This window comes from Gobius niger (assembly GCF_951799975.1).
Source record: "Gobius niger genome assembly, chromosome: 13".
Lineage (NCBI taxonomy): Eukaryota > Metazoa > Chordata > Actinopteri > Gobiiformes > Gobiidae > Gobius > Gobius niger.
Genome location: NC_136864.1, coordinates 14,384,623 through 14,402,462, shown reverse-complemented (window position 1 = coordinate 14,402,462; position 17,840 = coordinate 14,384,623). Strand labels below are relative to the sequence as shown.

The following is a 17,840-nucleotide window of genomic DNA, read 5'->3' as shown; positions in this document are numbered from 1 at the left end:
CATTGTAACAAAGCTTGTCATCTGGACGGGGCTGTTTATAGTCAAGGACATTTCGGCTTACAGTTACTGAAAGGCGTCAGGCTCAGTCGGTTGTATTGGTAGCAGCCTCCAAAGTGAAGATAACTTTTTACGGTGTCTTGGATTAGAAAACAAATCTTCTCAACTATAAAGCAGTACTAAGTTACTTGTTTACCTTAATAAATCCTTTTCATTGTCCCTCTGGGGGTAATACAAGTGTTAATGGGATAATTGGGACATCTCACCCTGGTGTCTCTGGCCAGAAAACCACAGACGGCATCTCGTCATAGAAGGGGGCATGGCCTGGCCGAGGGGGGAAATAGAATCTTCTGACATACAGAATCTTCTGTATTTCCCACAATGAAGTGAATAAACATCCACATGGATGTTTATTCACAGCAGATTATTCAGTAGAAGTGAAATAACGGCAGTCGTAGCTAGCGCTAGCTAGCATTAGCATTAGCACAACGCTAACATAAAGCATCATGTTAGCATTTTCCATTATTTCTGTATATATGGGCAGTTGACGCACATTGCTCCTCTCAATGTCTTTGTATATTTATTTAGTAGAAAACTATATTCACAACTTAGTGTATGTTAAAGTAGTTTTTGAATAATTAGAGAAAGCTTAGATTTTTCTCCAAATTGTTATCAACTTAACTGTTTTCAAACATGACCATATATGGGCGATTCCAAAGATGCCGTCTGTATCTATTGCAACTTCACTGCTACCGGGTAGGAGCCACCAATACACACTAATGGAATCACAAAGAACAAGCTAATATGCTAACGGGCAAAGCTAGCTGCGGCCTAGCACTACTTAAACAGTATTTACAGCCAAGTTTGAGTGAAAAAAAATATCTCCATTGTGTAATTGGATGTACAATATCCCTCTCTACCTTTGTCTTTTCTGTCAGCGTAATATTTACTCTCACGGACAATTAATGAGTAATGAAAAATGCAACATGCTACGACACTTGCAGTGACGCTTTTGGCCTCTAGGGGCATGAGTTACTTAGTACTGCTTTAAATTACCCAGTCCAAATAACAACCTGTGAGAATCTTTTCTGCGTTTTGTTGTCTTCTACAAATGCAGGATTACCAATAACAGGGTTTAACGCCACACCTGATTGGTGTCAATGTGATGTACCAAATCTATTTTCTCGTCCTGAATAATAACAGAACCGCCCTATTTTCTTATATCTATGTAAATGTGCTCAGATGATTATTTGAAATGCAGTCAAGTGCGTGTTCCATTTCTCTGAGAATCGTCTCATAACCCAAACGGGGAGATGCAATTCTGTCTTTGCGCGACACTTGTGCTGGACTCAACATGGCATATTATTAGTGTCAGGGAAATCTCGTACAGACAGTGACGTCCAACGGGCAGCTAAAGCGATGAGCTATCAGACTGATGGCACATGTTGGGAGTGGAAATGAAGCAATCATTTTTATGATATACGAAAACAACTGTAGTCATTCATAGTTAAGAGCGCTACACAATAATACGAAGCTATGAAATGTGCGACGCAGAAGATTACTTTCAGAAAAAAACAATGATAAAGCCGTATATGCATAGTATAGCTGTGGTAAATTGAATCTATTTTGTTGTTGATGTTTGTTTTATTTTGTCGATAGAAATATTATATTGTTTTCATGTCTATTTTACTCTGCATCCAAGTTATGTTTTCCTCCATAATTTCAATCAATATTTTAATTGGATTTTTATGGCCTTGGGGTGGATCAGTGCTAAGCAGTTGTTTGTTTACCAAAATGTTTCATTATAAATTATAGTTGAGTAGCTTAAGTTGATTGTATGTAGATTTGACCGAAAAAAAACAACAACTAGAAATTGGACAAAATCTTAAAAACTAATTAACACCTTTTGGAAAAGACTAAAGCTAAATTAAATTGTGTCAAAAGAAATAAATAAATAAAAATATATATATAATAGTACTGCTCCAAATTGTGCACATTTCTTTATCACACCACCTGCCAACTTCTGAATATAATCAACTTAAGTAATATTGTGTTTTTTTGTATTTTCTGACAAAAAATAAATTCCTCGACCGAGAGCAGCTGACCAGACGCCCTGACCTTGTGATCTGTTGTGTTCCAGGATTACAGGATGTCCTCCCTGAGTTTCTGCGTGGGCGGTTTGTGGAGGCCGCGCTCAGCTACGTGGCGTGTAACTCCGAGGGCGAACTGCTCTGCCGCAACAACGACTGCTGGTGCCGCTGCTCTTCGCGATTCCCAGAATGCAACTGTCCTTTCGCCGACATCAAAGTCATGGAGGAGAATCTGGAGAAGAACAAAGACGCGTGGAACAACTTCAACCTGGATTTTATGGAGTCAGGTATGTAAAAAACAACGCGGTGCCTTGATAATGTGTGCGGTGGTCTTTTCTATATCTACATTGTCACTTTTTGCTTTGGGTACATTTTTCAAACATGATATATATTATGTACTTTTGTAATCTTTGAATAAAATGTAGAAATCAGTGACAAAGTGCCAATTATACAATGAGATCGTGGCAGCCAGTGGACGATGATGACGATGAGTCGAGATGAGGCCAGGTGGAAGAGGGGCGGAGGAGGGACGCAGCACAGACGGGAAATGACTGAGGCAGTGAACAAGGGGGTGATAGGCTGTCATGGGGGTGCAGCTTGAGATGAAGTGATGAGAGGATGATTGGTGAGGTGTAGAGATAAGGGAATGAATGGATTTCTCCAGATTGAATTTATGCTGAAGCTTCATTTGTTGTAGCTTAACCATTGGCAATAGCGGTAGTTTTAGCCGTTGCCCATTTAAGTACTATAGAAAGATATGTTGTATATATAAGAGACCTCCCAACTGTGTACAACAAATCTGAATCCAGTCTATATTTATCAAACAGCTGACATAAGGTATCCCTAAACTCTCAACATTTCCTCTGTGGCATTTAAACAATAAAACCTTTTGCTTTCGGCTTTTGCAGGGCATGTTTGGCAATCTCTCAGCTGTCATAGTGAGACCCATTTATTGCGATGTTGTTCGTGTCAAATACCATTTTGTTTATCATTTGATACGACTGCTGCGGATGGTGCAACACATAGAAATCATTACCTCCCAAATACACCTTGTGCACAGTTTAAGAAGCTGTTCCGTAACACTACTAAATACAGTATGGGCTAATTACATGACGCGCCCTTTGCAAAGCTCGGGTTTGACACACAGCGGTTGCAAAGCCATAAGACCAATTCAGATGGTGCTTTTCAAACATAGCTCTTGCATAGAATAATGATGACATTTAATTTACTGTAAGAACATTTTTGAAATCGTACATGTGTTGCGGTAGCCACTATATGTTGTTTGGATCACACTGCTGTAGAGTCCAAGTGGAATCTCTTGCTGAGCTATAAACATGGGCATATGTGTCTCTGCCAGATCTAACAGTCAGATTATTACCAATAGGAATAAAAAAATTCGACCAGTTGTATTAGATGAGTAACATATCTTGGTGAATGTATTTCTGTAGACCTTAACCCTAAGTGCAATAAAAGAAAGAAATTAATTATATGAGGCAATGTTATTGGCACACCTGTTGCCTACTCCACATCCTCAAACTGCTGGTCTGACTTCCACAATGGTACTCGCAAAGACCACAGCAAAACTGCAAACAAAACTGGTTATTTCCTATTTTTCGTGTTTAATGAAAAGTAACAGTTAAACAGCTGAGCCGTCACTGTCAGCGTCGTGGACATTTTTATATAGTATCTGGGAGGATGTATGGAGTGTGTCTCGTTGTGAGATGAAGCAGTAATATACAAGCCATGTGCTGGGACTCGGTGACAGAGGCCCATCAGGTGGACAATCTCAGTCTTGTTAAATCCATTTCCCAGCAGCCTCCATCCTTTACCAAAAGCATTCATCACTGCGAACACGGCACAGGTGTGTGATGTAATGGCGACAGTGATGCGGAAAAACTCAGCCGTCACTTCAGAAATTGCCCAGAGTCTCGCCTCCTACTCCCTTGCCTCCTGCTCCCTCGCATGCTCCCTTTTTTTTTTTTTGGTCCTTGCGCCTTGGAAGAAGTTTCATAATGCCTTGGACCGCATCTGCACTGTTTAATCCACTGCAGATTTCTGGCATCTCTTCTCAAACCTGTGGGTGTGTTGTCGTGCAATTTATTTTCTTGCAATTTGTGCGCTTCCATCTTTTGAAAAGTGCTTAGGGACTAACATTACTGAAAGATGCAGCGTTCACTTTAGCCTCACTTTGACAAGCACCTGACATCTCGCTTGCTGGAGTTGCTATTTTATTTACCGCATATTAAATCTTTATAAAGGTGAATGAGGATTGGGAAGACAGCGGGATGGATGGTTGTAGTAAGGCGCTTCTTGTTCTGCTGACGTGATGGTTTTTGTCAGGAGCTTAACTTTGTCATGAAAAATTAGGCCGCAGCTTCCCATAGAGGCGCGGCGCGCTACGGCTAAAAATATCATGAAATGCTTGGTGGTTAGCAGCGCGTACGGGAGAATAGACAGCAGTGTACTGTAGCCTGCAGGCGCTGTCCAGGGTCCTCATCAAAGTTTGATCTCATTTGAAAAAAGCAAACAGGGTGAATTTACAAAAGCTGCATAGTATTAGAAAAATATGCAATGTATTTGTATGACCGGGAATGGATGTTTTTCTCTTCAATTGAGTTGTTGCCGTATGTTCTTTAATTTGACTTCCTCATCAGTTGTGTGTTTTGTGCAAGAAGATAGACCAAGTTTCTAATTTTCAAATCTAGTACTGCATATGGTGCAGTTCTGGTACTTTTTCCCCCTCAAATCTGATTTAGGGGATTAATAATCCTCAACATTTACAAATCAACTTAACCAGAACTAAACTAGATCGAAAAAACAGATCCAGGCTTAGGGCTGAAGAGCTAAACCAGTCAGTTCTGTTCAGTAAACTTTGACCAGTCAGTTGGCCCTGGCACGGAACAAGACTCTTCACCCAAAACAGCACTGGCCATAAAAAGGGAAAGCCGTGCTACATCCAACAAAAGCAGGCCTAAACAAAAGGGGATTAAGATGGGACCGGATGAGACTTTAGATTAGGTTATGCCATAGGTTCTTAGGATACAGATACCGCTGTTGTGAAAATTGCAGTAATGGTAACATTGTATAGCCCCATGGCACTCCTTTGCTTTCACACCGAAGCAGACTTTGATGAAAAATGTATGCGAGAAGATGAGAGCCGGCTAATCTAAATGGCAAATACTGTTTGACTTTCAAAGCCCTTCTCTTTGGTCTCTGTAACATTTCATATTTAGCATCCTGCCTATTCTTTCAGCAGCGATGGTTTATTTTTGCTTCTGGGGCTGCTTAGGAAGTTGGACTCAATCTCGGGTGCTGTTGTGTCTGATAAATTTGCCGTTACAAAGAGGAACAAACTGTACGGAGGCTGTGTGTATTCATGAGAGTATTCATGAGTGTCAGAGAGATGGAAAGAGGACGAGGCTAAATGATTTCCTGTAGAGGAAGAGAGTACATTGTCATAAAGTGTCCAAAATGGGCAAGTGCAAATATAGATAGACCTGCCAGTAAAAATGAGATGAATATTAAGGTTAAGTACAATATGTTTCAAAGTAGAACTGGTGAAACTATTCAACAAAGATTGTACTAAATACTGTGAATCATATCATATCACCTAGCCTGGATCTATGACTCTGCTCTTAAAGTTTAGCTCAGCTGAGGAACAAGTGAGGGTGTTATAAAACAATAAAAAAGCAGATGAGTACATCAATATTCTGGAAATCACAAGAGTGATGACTGGTCCTCATCAAGGACAGGCCTAAGAAGACATAGAAATAACAGGCTATGGACTTGCTGGCATCTTACTGCTCTCCCTGGTGTCTCTGGCCAGAAAACCACGCTTGCAACTTTCCCTGCACTGGGTTGGAGGCGCAATACACACTTTTAGAATCACGAAGAAGAAGAAGCTAGCAGGCTAACGGGCAAAGCTAACTGCTAACAGCTTTAACTTACCTAAGTTTGAGTGAAAACAATTCTCCATTGTGTAATTGGGTTGTGGCACAATGTACAATATCCTTCTCTCCTTTGTCGTTTCTCAGCGTAGTATTTACGTTCATGGATAATTAAAGAGTAAAAAAAACGCAACATGCTACGACACCTTCAGTGGTGCTTATGGCCTCTTGGGGCATGAGTTAAGTAGTTCTGCTTTAAGAGAGACATCACATGTGTCTATAAAAAAAGTGAAAAGTCCTTTTTGTTTGGACCAGCCTGCACTGGTCGACCTCGAGGTCTTCGTGTGGGCAGTCTTTTTTGACTGCTTCTAGTAAGCTGCCCTGCCATCCTATTATTAATATGTCTATTATACCTTTCTGCTAGTTTTCTTACCCAGAGCATCCCAGACAGAGAAAAAATGCTGTCCCTCGCAGTTGACTCGAGCAGGATGCTGTTTGCCAGAGAATCCCGCATCTCTTGTATCTGGGCCTATTGAGATGATTGACACAAAGGCTTAAGCTTCAGGCAGCCAACCCAGAAGGAGCAAAGATCAAGGAGCAATAATCAGTTACTGCAGGACTTTGGCCTGAAAATGTTGGAGTGGCCCTTTCAATAATTTAAAAAGCCTGTGTTATTTTCTGTTATTAGATTTTTACACAGGAAGTCAATCATTCCTAGTATTACTTCTACTACTGCCACTATTACTACTACTACTATAACTAATACAACACTGCACTAATAGAACTACACACCTGCTGCCTACACTCCTGTAGCCGCAGAACTTTAGGTCAATTGTACGAGTAGCGATTGCGACCAGGGCCTATTTAGTTTGAATTTGGCCGTGATCCTGAAGCGGTCTTTATGGAGCATTTAAACTTGAGTTGTTTATGCCCGGCTCGTTCTGAAGCACAATCAGAGGACCCACTGCTGCTGTGTAAATCACCGTTAACACTCGAGATGCTTTTATGTGCAGTGATTAGAGGGGAAAAGTCATAATGGCCACTCGATGGCCTTGCTTTATACTATATCAAAAATATACTTTACATGTAGAATAATAAGTGACACATTTTGGATCGTATCTTCTGTCGTTGCAATGAAGGCACGTTTCTATGCCTACCTTGTCTTCAGCATGTACAAGCAGGAGTTTCGTATGATGGTGTGAATAATGAGTACCTGTACAGCCACACTTCAGGATCGGAGAAATTGAAAACACATGCAGGTTCACGACCCACTGCTTGGTGTTAGATTAGAATATGCAAGACGGCTGTTTGGTGGGTATGGACTTCTATGCTACACTTGGCAATATCAATTAACGCATAGTGGAGAATACACATTTCATATTGTTGCAGTGTTAATCCTTCCACTAACCCAAATATGCTTTTTATTTGAACAAAAAGAACTACAGTACATAGAATATTCTTGAAATAACCGATGCCGATGAGCCACGCATTCATAACACACTCTCAAATCTTTAATATTTTACGCACAGCGGGAGCAATCTTTCTTACTGCAAACCGCTACGTAAATCCAATTAAAAAACCAACGCCATCGGAAAGCATTTGTGATTACTAATTTCATATTCTAGGCCAGTACTTTTCTAACAATCCTCATTTATTTCCTGTGACAGCTGAACAAGTGCTACAATTTCATAATCCAAGCAAAGGGGATGTTTTGAAAGAAATTGCTCCAACGTGTGCTGTTCTGCTTGTGTTAATGGCCTAGGTGGAATGGAAATAGAATTGAGTCTGGCACAAAGTATGCCTCAAAGATCTATTTCATGCAAATCAAGTGTCTACATGTCTGCAATGTTTTAGATTATAGTTGTGGTATTACACTGCGTTCCAAATTATTATGCAAATTGTATTTTTGTGTCAAAAAGGTAAAAAAAAAAACAATAATAATGAAACTCATGGATGGTATCGTGTCTTGGGGCTCTATGAATCACTGACATTAATCTCAGAGACCTGGGATAATTTTCAGGTTAGTTTTCATGTTAAGCCCAGTTAAGGGAAAAACTACTGAAAAAGGGTGTTCCACTTTATTATGCAGATCATCATTTTCAAGCAATATGGGAAAGAAAAAGGGTCTTTACTGCTGATGAAAAGTGTGAAATAGTTGAATGCCTTGGTCTAGGTATGAAAACCTTTGATATTTCATGAAAGATTAAGCATAATCATCATACTGATAAGAGATTTGTGGATGATTCAGAGCACACTCCGGTTTGTGCAGATAAAGGCACAATATGGACGATTTCTGCCAGACAAACACATCAGATTATTAGAACAGATGCTACAAAGCAGCAGACAGGTATTTGAAGCTGCTGGTGCCTCTGGAGTCTCCCGAACATCAAGGTGTAGGACTCTCCAGAGGCTGCAGTTGTGCATAAACCTTCTATCCGGGCCTCCCCTAAACGGTTAATTGAATGTTCATGAACAGAAACGGACGGCTGCAACAGGCTCAGAAATACATGAGGACTCATTTTCAAACAGTCTTGTTCACTGATGAGGCCGTGTAGCCCTGGATGGTCAAATCAATGGAGTAGTGGATAGTTGGTGAATGGCCACAATGTCCCAACAAGGCTGTGACGTCAGTAAGGAGGGGGCGGAGTCATGTTTTGGACCAAAATCATGAGGAGAGAGCTGGTCGTCCCCTTTAGGCCCTTTTAGGCTCCCTGAAGGTGTGAAAATTGTGAAAAATATGTGGAGTTTCTGACTGACCACTGTCTTCTATGCTACAAAAAGAAGAGTTGTGCTTTCCCGAACAAAATCCTCTTCATGCATGACAACGCATCATGTCCTGCTGTAAAGAATACCTCTGCATCACTGGCTGCTATGGGCATAAAAGGAGAGAAACTCATGATGTGGACCCCCTCCTTCCCTGACCTCAACCCTATTGAGAACCTTTGGAGCCTCAACAAAAAAAACGTCTATGAGGGTGGGAGTCAGTTTTCATCCAAACGGCAGCTCTGGGAGGCTATTCTGACATCCTGCAAACAAATCTAAGCAGAAACTGTCAAGTTTAACTCACAAGTTTAATGGATTTAAGAATTTTAAAGCTGCTATCACATAAGGGTGAAATATAACTTGACCTGTTAAGATATTTTTTTATTGAAATACCTTTTGATTTCAGTAAATATGACCTCCTAATGCTTCAAATTCAACAAAGGACCATTTTCAGTTAATTACAAGCTTTAAAATGTATTGAAACGATGAGTTGCATAGTAATTTGGAACAGTGGATTTTGAGGTTTTTACTACTACTACTTTTGAAAAAAATACTGTTATCACTAGGAACTTTTTTCCACCACATTTAAATGATCCTCTACCAGTTAAAGACTTGAAAATTATGCTGACTCTCATTCAAGTTGACAATTTAGAAAATCTTAGAAAAATGTCATTTGCATAATAATTTGGAACGCAGTGTATAGAGGTGTACTGGAAACCTGCACAATGAAAAGTACTGTTATTTTCACATATTGTATCATTTTTTTCTATCATGAAGAAAAATTAGCACTATTGAGTATTACAGCACCTTCTACTGCTATTCTGTTGCTCTTGTGAGTACTATTACTGCACTCTATGACTAACAGGAGCTATTGTTTAGTAGATTTATCACAACTAGCACTAGTATAAACTCTGGCTGGTTACGCTGGTCAGCAAGTGCCATCAGAATAAGTTAAAATTTGACTCTATTTTCCATTTTAAATCTGAAATAATTCCGTGTACCAACTGCTATTGATGTGCATTGAGTTACCTTGTGTATGAAATGTGCGGCCTAAATAAATATATTGCTAAGTGCTGAAGTACCCTCAGAGGTCCCCTTACCCCTGGTTGGGAAACACTTCCTTTAAACATACTCCATCTTCTGTTCTTAAATACACCCAGAGGCAAAGTAAGTTTGAGGAAATAAGCACTCGGAAGATTTTCTTTTTGTGAACTGTGAACTGAAAGTGGTAGAAATAGTGACTTTCAGTATTTACCGCAATCCGATATTTGCAATGGTTAATTTATTTCAGTTACCAAAGTGGGAGATATCAATGAAAGAAGCCTCCTCTGAAATGATCATTAACACTATCGCCGAACCTTTCCGTTGGTTTTCTATTAGAGAAGCTAACGCCGCTTCCTACCAGCTTGTGAATACATGGGATTGAATTTTAATTATCCTGGAGCTGGGCCTTATATTTCATGTATGGCTGACCTCATTATTTAGTGACATCTTCTCCTCCATCTCCTCTGCATGTACGCATGTACAACGGCTGAATGAGCTGCTTCCTGCCACATCCGCTGGGCTAATTTAACATAGATCCATCTGAAATGGTAATTATAACCCCTATTGGACTTACATTATGGGGTTACGTTGTGTCTTTGAACTGAATTGCATTGAATGCAATAGTTCATTTTCGAAAATAGAAATCGATAATAGCACAAATGTACGGAAAATGACGACAGGCAGGCAGTCACGACGCCCCCATGTCTTAACTATAAATAAACACCTTACTAAAATTGATCATTTGTCTCATTTCTAATCTTGCATGGGTGCTATTTTGACTTTTTTTCATTTTTTTATTTATGACTCCTTAATCTGCTGTCATGCTTCTCACAGGTTTCAGTCGCACAGCGTTCATATACAGATAGATAATCTATGCATGTTAGGTACATGTTTGTAGATTGACTAAGCAAGTCCAAATCTGTATGGGAGGTCACTGATGTATTGCTGGATTGATAACAAGGCAAGAAAAAAATTATTGTATATCTTGCACCAGTATGGCACTAAATCTTTGAGTACACATAACTTTTACTATAACGATGAGGCACTATTGGTAAATTGACCAGTAAAAGTTTAAAAACTCTACAAATTCATTACACTCCTTCATAATTGGGTCTCTAAAGTATCCCAGCATGCTTTATGGCCGTGTTGTCTATGCCTGCACAGTGACAGCGTTATTGCATCGTCACTTCAGCTTTCCAACTGGCAGCTTTACATCTCGCTCCGCCTTATAAATCCACATCATATAACAGTTTATCTCCCTCTGTACGTAAGTGGTAATGGTCCCTCACTTCTCTGCATCCGTTCACTCCTCTCCCATCCCTCATTGTATCCCAAAACCATTTAATTATCTCTCTTCATCCATTATGTTAATTAAAAGGAAGCATTGCTCACAGGGATACGCTTGATACTCGGTGCCTCCTACAAATAGCCCTGGCGCGCGTTCCCGCTCCGATGTATCAGGATCCCGCTGTTTTGAATCCGTGCCATTTCCGCCTTTATTACGGCCATAAACATGCCGTCTCGCTGGGAAGTTGTAGTCAGATTTGTCAGAGTAACAAAGGAAAGGAGGGATTATTTTGGTCCCACAGATGGATCATTCTTCGGCAAACGGATCTAAACCGGCTTCCTCCCTCTCACCTTCCTAAACGCTCTTGTTTTACACGCTTTTGTACAAGGCGAGACTTTTGGCACCAACAATCCTACTGTTTTACATCCATTTTGTTCCAGCTGAATCGTCCCACTCTTCGCAGCAGTCTCTCGCTTTCAAATGTGCGCTAAAAGCTATGTACTTTTGTTCAGGCCCAGAGTAAACCTTTTATTTAACATATTTCCTCTGATCTGCAAAGGCACAGTTCTTCGAGCGGTTTGAGTTTGAATACACACTAGTTCAGGTGTTGAAAGATGTTTTTACTATTGTGTGAAGTACAATAGCCCACTTCAGTCTGACAGCAGTAACATCTCAACACAATTTTGTACAAAGGCAACAAAAGGGTTCAGGTTTTGTCATAAAATGAGCGTTTAGAAATGATAAGTCTGTATTGTTATATTGGTTCCACACACAGATATTGGTAGCATTACTTGTACACTGTAAACTAAGAATGGATTAATTATAGCCCTTCTTCCTGAAGCCGTAAGGAGATGTGGGCAGGCTCCAGAAGTTTCTTGCTCTAATGGACTTGACATTGAAACTTTATTGCCTTTAAGTTATTATTGAAGACAGGCTTGTCATTCTTACTCCGTCCTATTCTTTTACTTTCGCAATTCTTGTATTTATTTTTGCTCTAGTCTAAATCATGTGGTTGAGTCCATAAACACAGACAAATTGCTAGCTTGAATGAGCGGCAGTTAGCCCACGCTGAATGCTGAATGCCTCACTTAGTTCATTTTTAGTTTACACTCTATGATCAGACAGTGATCAGACACTCTGGAGGACCTCATTTCAGTTTGGTTCTTACTCGTTATTATTATTAATAATTTATTATCTTATAAGGCATTTACAGACACAGTTCATGATATGGATATTTGAACTTAACCCAAACAAGTGATTATTAGGCTTATTTGATCTTGGCCTTATAATTATTCTTTCCTATCCAAATACAATTTTTTACACTGTTACAATCAACTGGTTGTTAGTGCATGTAAGCTGCTTGGATAGAGATCATTCAATCCGACGTGTAGAGTACAAATTCCTGAGTATGTAAAAAAAAAAAAACCTTTAGCCTGTTCCGAGTTATGAATTTTGAAAGAAAAAAACAAAATGCTATCTCCAGCCACTAGGGGGCAGCTTAATACCAAAAAGGAAAGAATTGCACACGTGTAATAAGAGATCAGGATATAAACAACACATTATAGCCACGTGGTAAATGGACAGTCCGCCCCAGGACGGCTGTGGCTACAATAGAATACATTGAATAATGACTAAAATACAGCATAAACTTGTGACACAGGCTTGTAGTCCTGTAAGGCTACTTATTATTCATTTATTGAGAAAAAAAGTTTCCTCAATAGTATTTTCCCAATTAAAACATATTTTACTGAAGTTTTTGATTATGGATTAATACACTCCCGATATATTTTGGCCCCCGGGAAAATGTATTTAGAGACCCCTGGCCTAGTGTCTTCCTCTGTTCTTTGTAGAGTTCTGTAGAGTAGTTTTGGTGAAATACAGAATACTTTATTCAGGGCACACCTGAGATCAGAATTTTTTTTGATAATCCATAATCAGCGCATTAATTGTGTATGAGTAACCACATGCATTAATGCACTAATTTTGACAGCCCTATTAAAAGCATCATGACGATAATTAGAGTTGGCTTTTTAATCATGATTCAATTGAAACTTTAATAATTGCACAGCCCGACACCGGAGACATCTTTTGTCTATGACTAGAAACTTTTCTGAAAGCAGTGGCGTGTTGTTGTGCTTGTGTTCCTGATACATCTTTGTATTTGTTATGCAGCGATTCCGAAGAGAATTAGTGTCTATCTAATCATTGTTGCCTTTGGATCTGGCAAAAAGAAGGTGGATTCTGTCAAAATAAAAATCAACCAACCTCTGTGGACAGTAGACATAAAGCAAATCAATCAATAAACGCTCTGGGCAATGTTTCAGCAATGTCTCACTGTTTTAACATTTTGCTGGTTTGTAGCGCAGTTTGTAGCGGCTTTGCCTTCTGCCACTTTCAAATGTGCAGGCGGTCGGTGGTCCATGTGCAAGACATTTCAAACACCTTGCCTCCAGTGAATGCTTCCTTGATGTATAATTTGTTGAGTGTCCACATCCTCTTCAGTGTGTCACTGTCAGTTATTCATTTCCCGTAAGAAGTCACATGGTGCGTTTCACATGCCCTGATTCTCATTGTAAGCCTATTGCTCATTCCCCAAAGTCAACGCACAAGACTCCACGGCTGCAGTTGTTGATGCCAGTCCAAACATATGTATTTAGGTGCAGAGCTAATCGTCTTGGAGCTCAATCCGAGGGGAACATATGGAGATTGGGGAAGTCATTGAGAGGGCTGGCACATTGTGCTGGGGCTGACACGAACTGTTCAGAGAAGAGTTCAGTGAGTCTTGAAGGAGGCAGAAAGTGTGCTGTGCCAGCTGGGAATTTAAAAACTTTAAGTGCCTTATAAAGCGCTGTTGACATATTTAGAAACAGAGGAGGAACTGGTGCTGTGTACACAAGTCGTACTGTTGTTTCAATAAGAAGAAGACAATGGAAAGATTTCAAATGTGCTTTTACTCAGAACATTAGAGAAATGCATTTCTTGTTCCAAATTATTATAATTTTTTTCTTTTTTCTTTATTCTTCTTTCTGTTGCCAGTACAGCATATAATTATCCTTAAAAATGCAGTTATTTCTACACAGCTAGCACTGTAGTACTGTACTTAGTTAGCTAAGCTCTTTATGCCTTGAAATTTGCTAAAGTGACGTGTGGGTTTTTCGAGATGTACGAAAAATACAAGAACTCCCCACTTCTGTTAAGTTTAGACTTTTAGCTCACATCCTGTTGCATAGCAAATGTATTGAATATATTGTGACCTTGTGCAGCTCTTGGAATATAATCATGCAAATGATAGAGCAAGAAAAATAAATCCTTCAGCTAATTATGCCTGTTTTTGTACGAATTCAATGCAGTAAATGACTCACTAACTTATTTCGGCTATGTGTTGTAAAATCTTTCACAGGATTGACATTTTTGACCCTCAGGCCATTCACGAGTTACTGAACCTGCATAGAATGAGCGGTTTGCTGCTGCAGATTCATTGCTATTTGTAAGAACCTCGCAATCACTCACAAGAGGAAGGAAAAAATGTCTGCAACAAGGACAAAGCGCAAACCATTGACGCGTTTTCATACCTATATTCAAATCTATTCAGGTTACTTTTGATACCTTGTGCTTATCGGTTTGCAACAAGCCGAGCACACGTCGCTTTCTCACTGGCACTGTAAAATGAATAGAAAAATCTAAATTGAAAGTCTAGATTAATGACACAAGTCACCTTTTCTCTGTGTTCCGTGTGATTTTCATAATCACCCTCATTATCACAATTAAGTCATTCTTTTCTCTATTATTTCTAGGTGCAAATTACACTCTTTTTCCCCCTCACATTTTTGAAAGGTACAAATTTCACCATCCAATTTTCTGCGTTTTCACAGGTGGCTGGACTGATAAAACTTTGAAGTGTGAATTAGGTAAAAAATAATGATTGTATTTTGCAGATAGACTTATTAAGAATCAGACAGTGGTTCTTTGAAGAGTAAATTTCTGAATAAATTTGAGAAAATAACTGCATGAAATCAACTTTGAATAGCATTTTGTTTTATAACAACAAGGATTGCACAAAAAATAACCTTTGCACAGGGCATTTAACACCTTGGGTTGGTTACATCACTGTGCCATAATTTAGAGACGTAACTTAGAAATGTGTGAAAGAATCCTAAAAAAAATGGTTTACTAAGCAATTCATCTTACATAGTCATACATTTTACATGACAAAAATGATAATAAATTATAATATGTGACGTGACATATAAGTTTGAACATTATGCTGCTTGAAGAAGTGAAAAATCTTCTGAAGCAGTTTGAGTCAGTAAACTGTGCTTAAGTAAAAAAAAAAAAACAGATTTACAATAAATGTATTAATCTTAATAATTGACTTAATTATTAAACAGACCTAAAATCAAAGTGAGATACAGTATTTGTGCCTTGTTCTCTGGAGGCAGAGTGGGTGATCATTCCAATAGAGGATCTTTGACGTCTTTCGATGGTGCAGACTGTGCTTTGGTTGTTTCCTTGGCAGCGATAGCTCCATTATCTGAGTAAAAATACTTGTCTGGATTGAAACGCTGCTAATTATCAAAACTCATTGAACAGTCAATTTTGCATGCGCCTGAGCCCAGGCATCAGAAGCCATTATGGGTGCCTTGGATGATGACTGGAACTGAGCACGGTACGCAGCAGGAGGGGAGTGGAGCGCAAGTCATTTTTCATAACTGTAAGGATCTTAAAATGCTCATTTTGGTGAATTCCCTAAATTACAGTTGGTGTAAATCGTGGAGGCCAGACTCTGGGACAAAAGAGAGAGAACATATCTCACCTGTCTTAAAAAGTCTTCACGACCGAGCATTCTCGATCATGGTCCTTAGGCTGTGGAATGAGCTCCCACACAATGTCAAAATGAGCCCAGTCACTGATTAGGTTTAATCTTTTCTTAAAACGTACTTTTTTAACCTGGCTTTTAACTCGCTCTGATTTAATTATTCATGTTTTAATATTTCATACATTTGTCATTGTTTTTTGGGGGTTTTTTTTATATCATTGTGAAGCACTTGGGCACAATTATTGTTTTTAAATGTGCTTTAAAGGTCTCTTGGCTTGGCTTTGCGCTGTTACTGTGCACCGTCTCATCAGTGTTTATTGTGATAAGAGTTGGCTGTGAGGGGAGAAGGGGAGAAGGATTAAATATCAATACAAAGAATGGATGTTCTCGAAGTATGTATCGGAAGAAAATCGGAAGAAAATCTCTGACTTTTCATGTTCAGCTGTTGTGTTGTAAACCTGATGTTGATTGGTAGGTAGTATTCACACTGTATATGACAACTTGATTTAGATCACAGTGCTCAAATTATTGTTTTAAGGAAGCCTAAAAAGTAAATAGAACAAGAGACTGACAGTACTTAAAAGGGGTTGGACTAAATAAGTGTTTACTTCCCCCACTCCTTTTCGGACAGTCTAATTTCAAATGTGCAAAAGGTAAAACAAAATTGTTGTGCTAAGACGTAAATGTATTGAGCTGCACGTCTGAAATTGAGCTCACAACTGCCACAATCATGGCAGGTTGTATTTTGAGTTCGTATGAGTTTGTGTTTTTATGTTTGGTTTATGGTCCGAATAAAATCTTACAAATCAAAAATCACAAATCAAAGGATTCAGGCCAGGTCGTACCGGTCCAATCATAGGAAAATATTTAGTCACACCTGTAACATTTATAGCCGTCTGTGCGACCAAATGAGTCAAATTCTGCAGTCCTGCAACTGTTTTGTCTAATATAACATTATGAGGTTCAGCTATGTGATTTTGAACTGTTGGTCCATAAAAGAGCGATGACTGTCCTGAAAACCATAAGCTAGTGTAATCTGGTAATAAAAAGGGAAGTGCAGCACACTCACTACAAGCTGCAGCAAATTGGTTTTATACTAGATTTTAATCATATCAGACCAACAGGCTTGCACAAAGAATACAGTCACGGTCATTGTTTGTTTATTTTTTATTCTAAAAAGAAGTGAAACAATAAACGAGGCAAAAAAAGCAAATCAAAGAAAGAAAAGCTGGATTGTTGAAGTGTCATAATGTCAAATTTGCTTTCAATTCAAAATAAAAAAATCTGTTTCTCACTTGGCCCACAGCCTCTTCTTCTGTGTGGCACAGTCACTTGTAATCCTTTATAAACTCTTTCACTTTGGTGACACAAAGCTCCCAGCTCACTTCTCTAAAGCAGTGGTTCTAATGCCCTTAATACACCATAAAGAATAGTTATGTAATCCTACGATGACTTACCGTAACAACCCCTCACACAAGCACAATGAGGCCTACAATGTTCAGACTTTTAGGCTTGTTACCGCTGAAGGTCTAATGCTCTTTTCTCCTGTGATGACTATTTTTTTATTCCATTTATGGACAGTGTCAAACGGGATTGGGGACTTGAGGATTTGAACGGTGACATGGCAGTCACTGGACGCACTGACCCGTTGGAGACTGAACCTCTTTGTGGATCCTGTGAGTTCATTGTGAAGTATTTTTGTCAAGAACACCAAGTACAGTAATAGCACAGCTTCTTGTCTCATCCTTCTTGCTTCGAAAGAGATGGCACCAGTTTCTAGAGGATGAAATGTGGGTAATGGCAGTAAGAGTATCATGGGAGAGATTGTCAAAACTGTCGGCTGGACTTGGTTATTGAGTGGAGGACTTTTCACTTTGTTTCGAGGTCATTTGGGCTGGAGCAAAACCAAACCAGTTTCATTTTGCCTCAGAACTGAACAAAGACGATTTCAATTT

General features: G+C 39.2%; 1 protein-coding gene across 2 annotated transcripts in view; it reads left to right on the top strand.

Annotated features, from left to right (window-relative positions):
- brinp2 (bone morphogenetic protein/retinoic acid inducible neural-specific 2) overlaps nucleotides 1–17,840 on the top strand; it is a 170,942-nt gene that overhangs the window by 127,005 nt on the left and 26,097 nt on the right. For both annotated transcript variants that reach the window (XM_079569070.1, XM_079569071.1), the window contains one exon: nucleotides 2,138–2,374. In XM_079569070.1, the coding sequence (XP_079425196.1) occupies nucleotides 2,138–2,374 (237 nt within the window). The remainder of the gene's footprint in view (nucleotides 1–2,137; nucleotides 2,375–17,840) is intronic.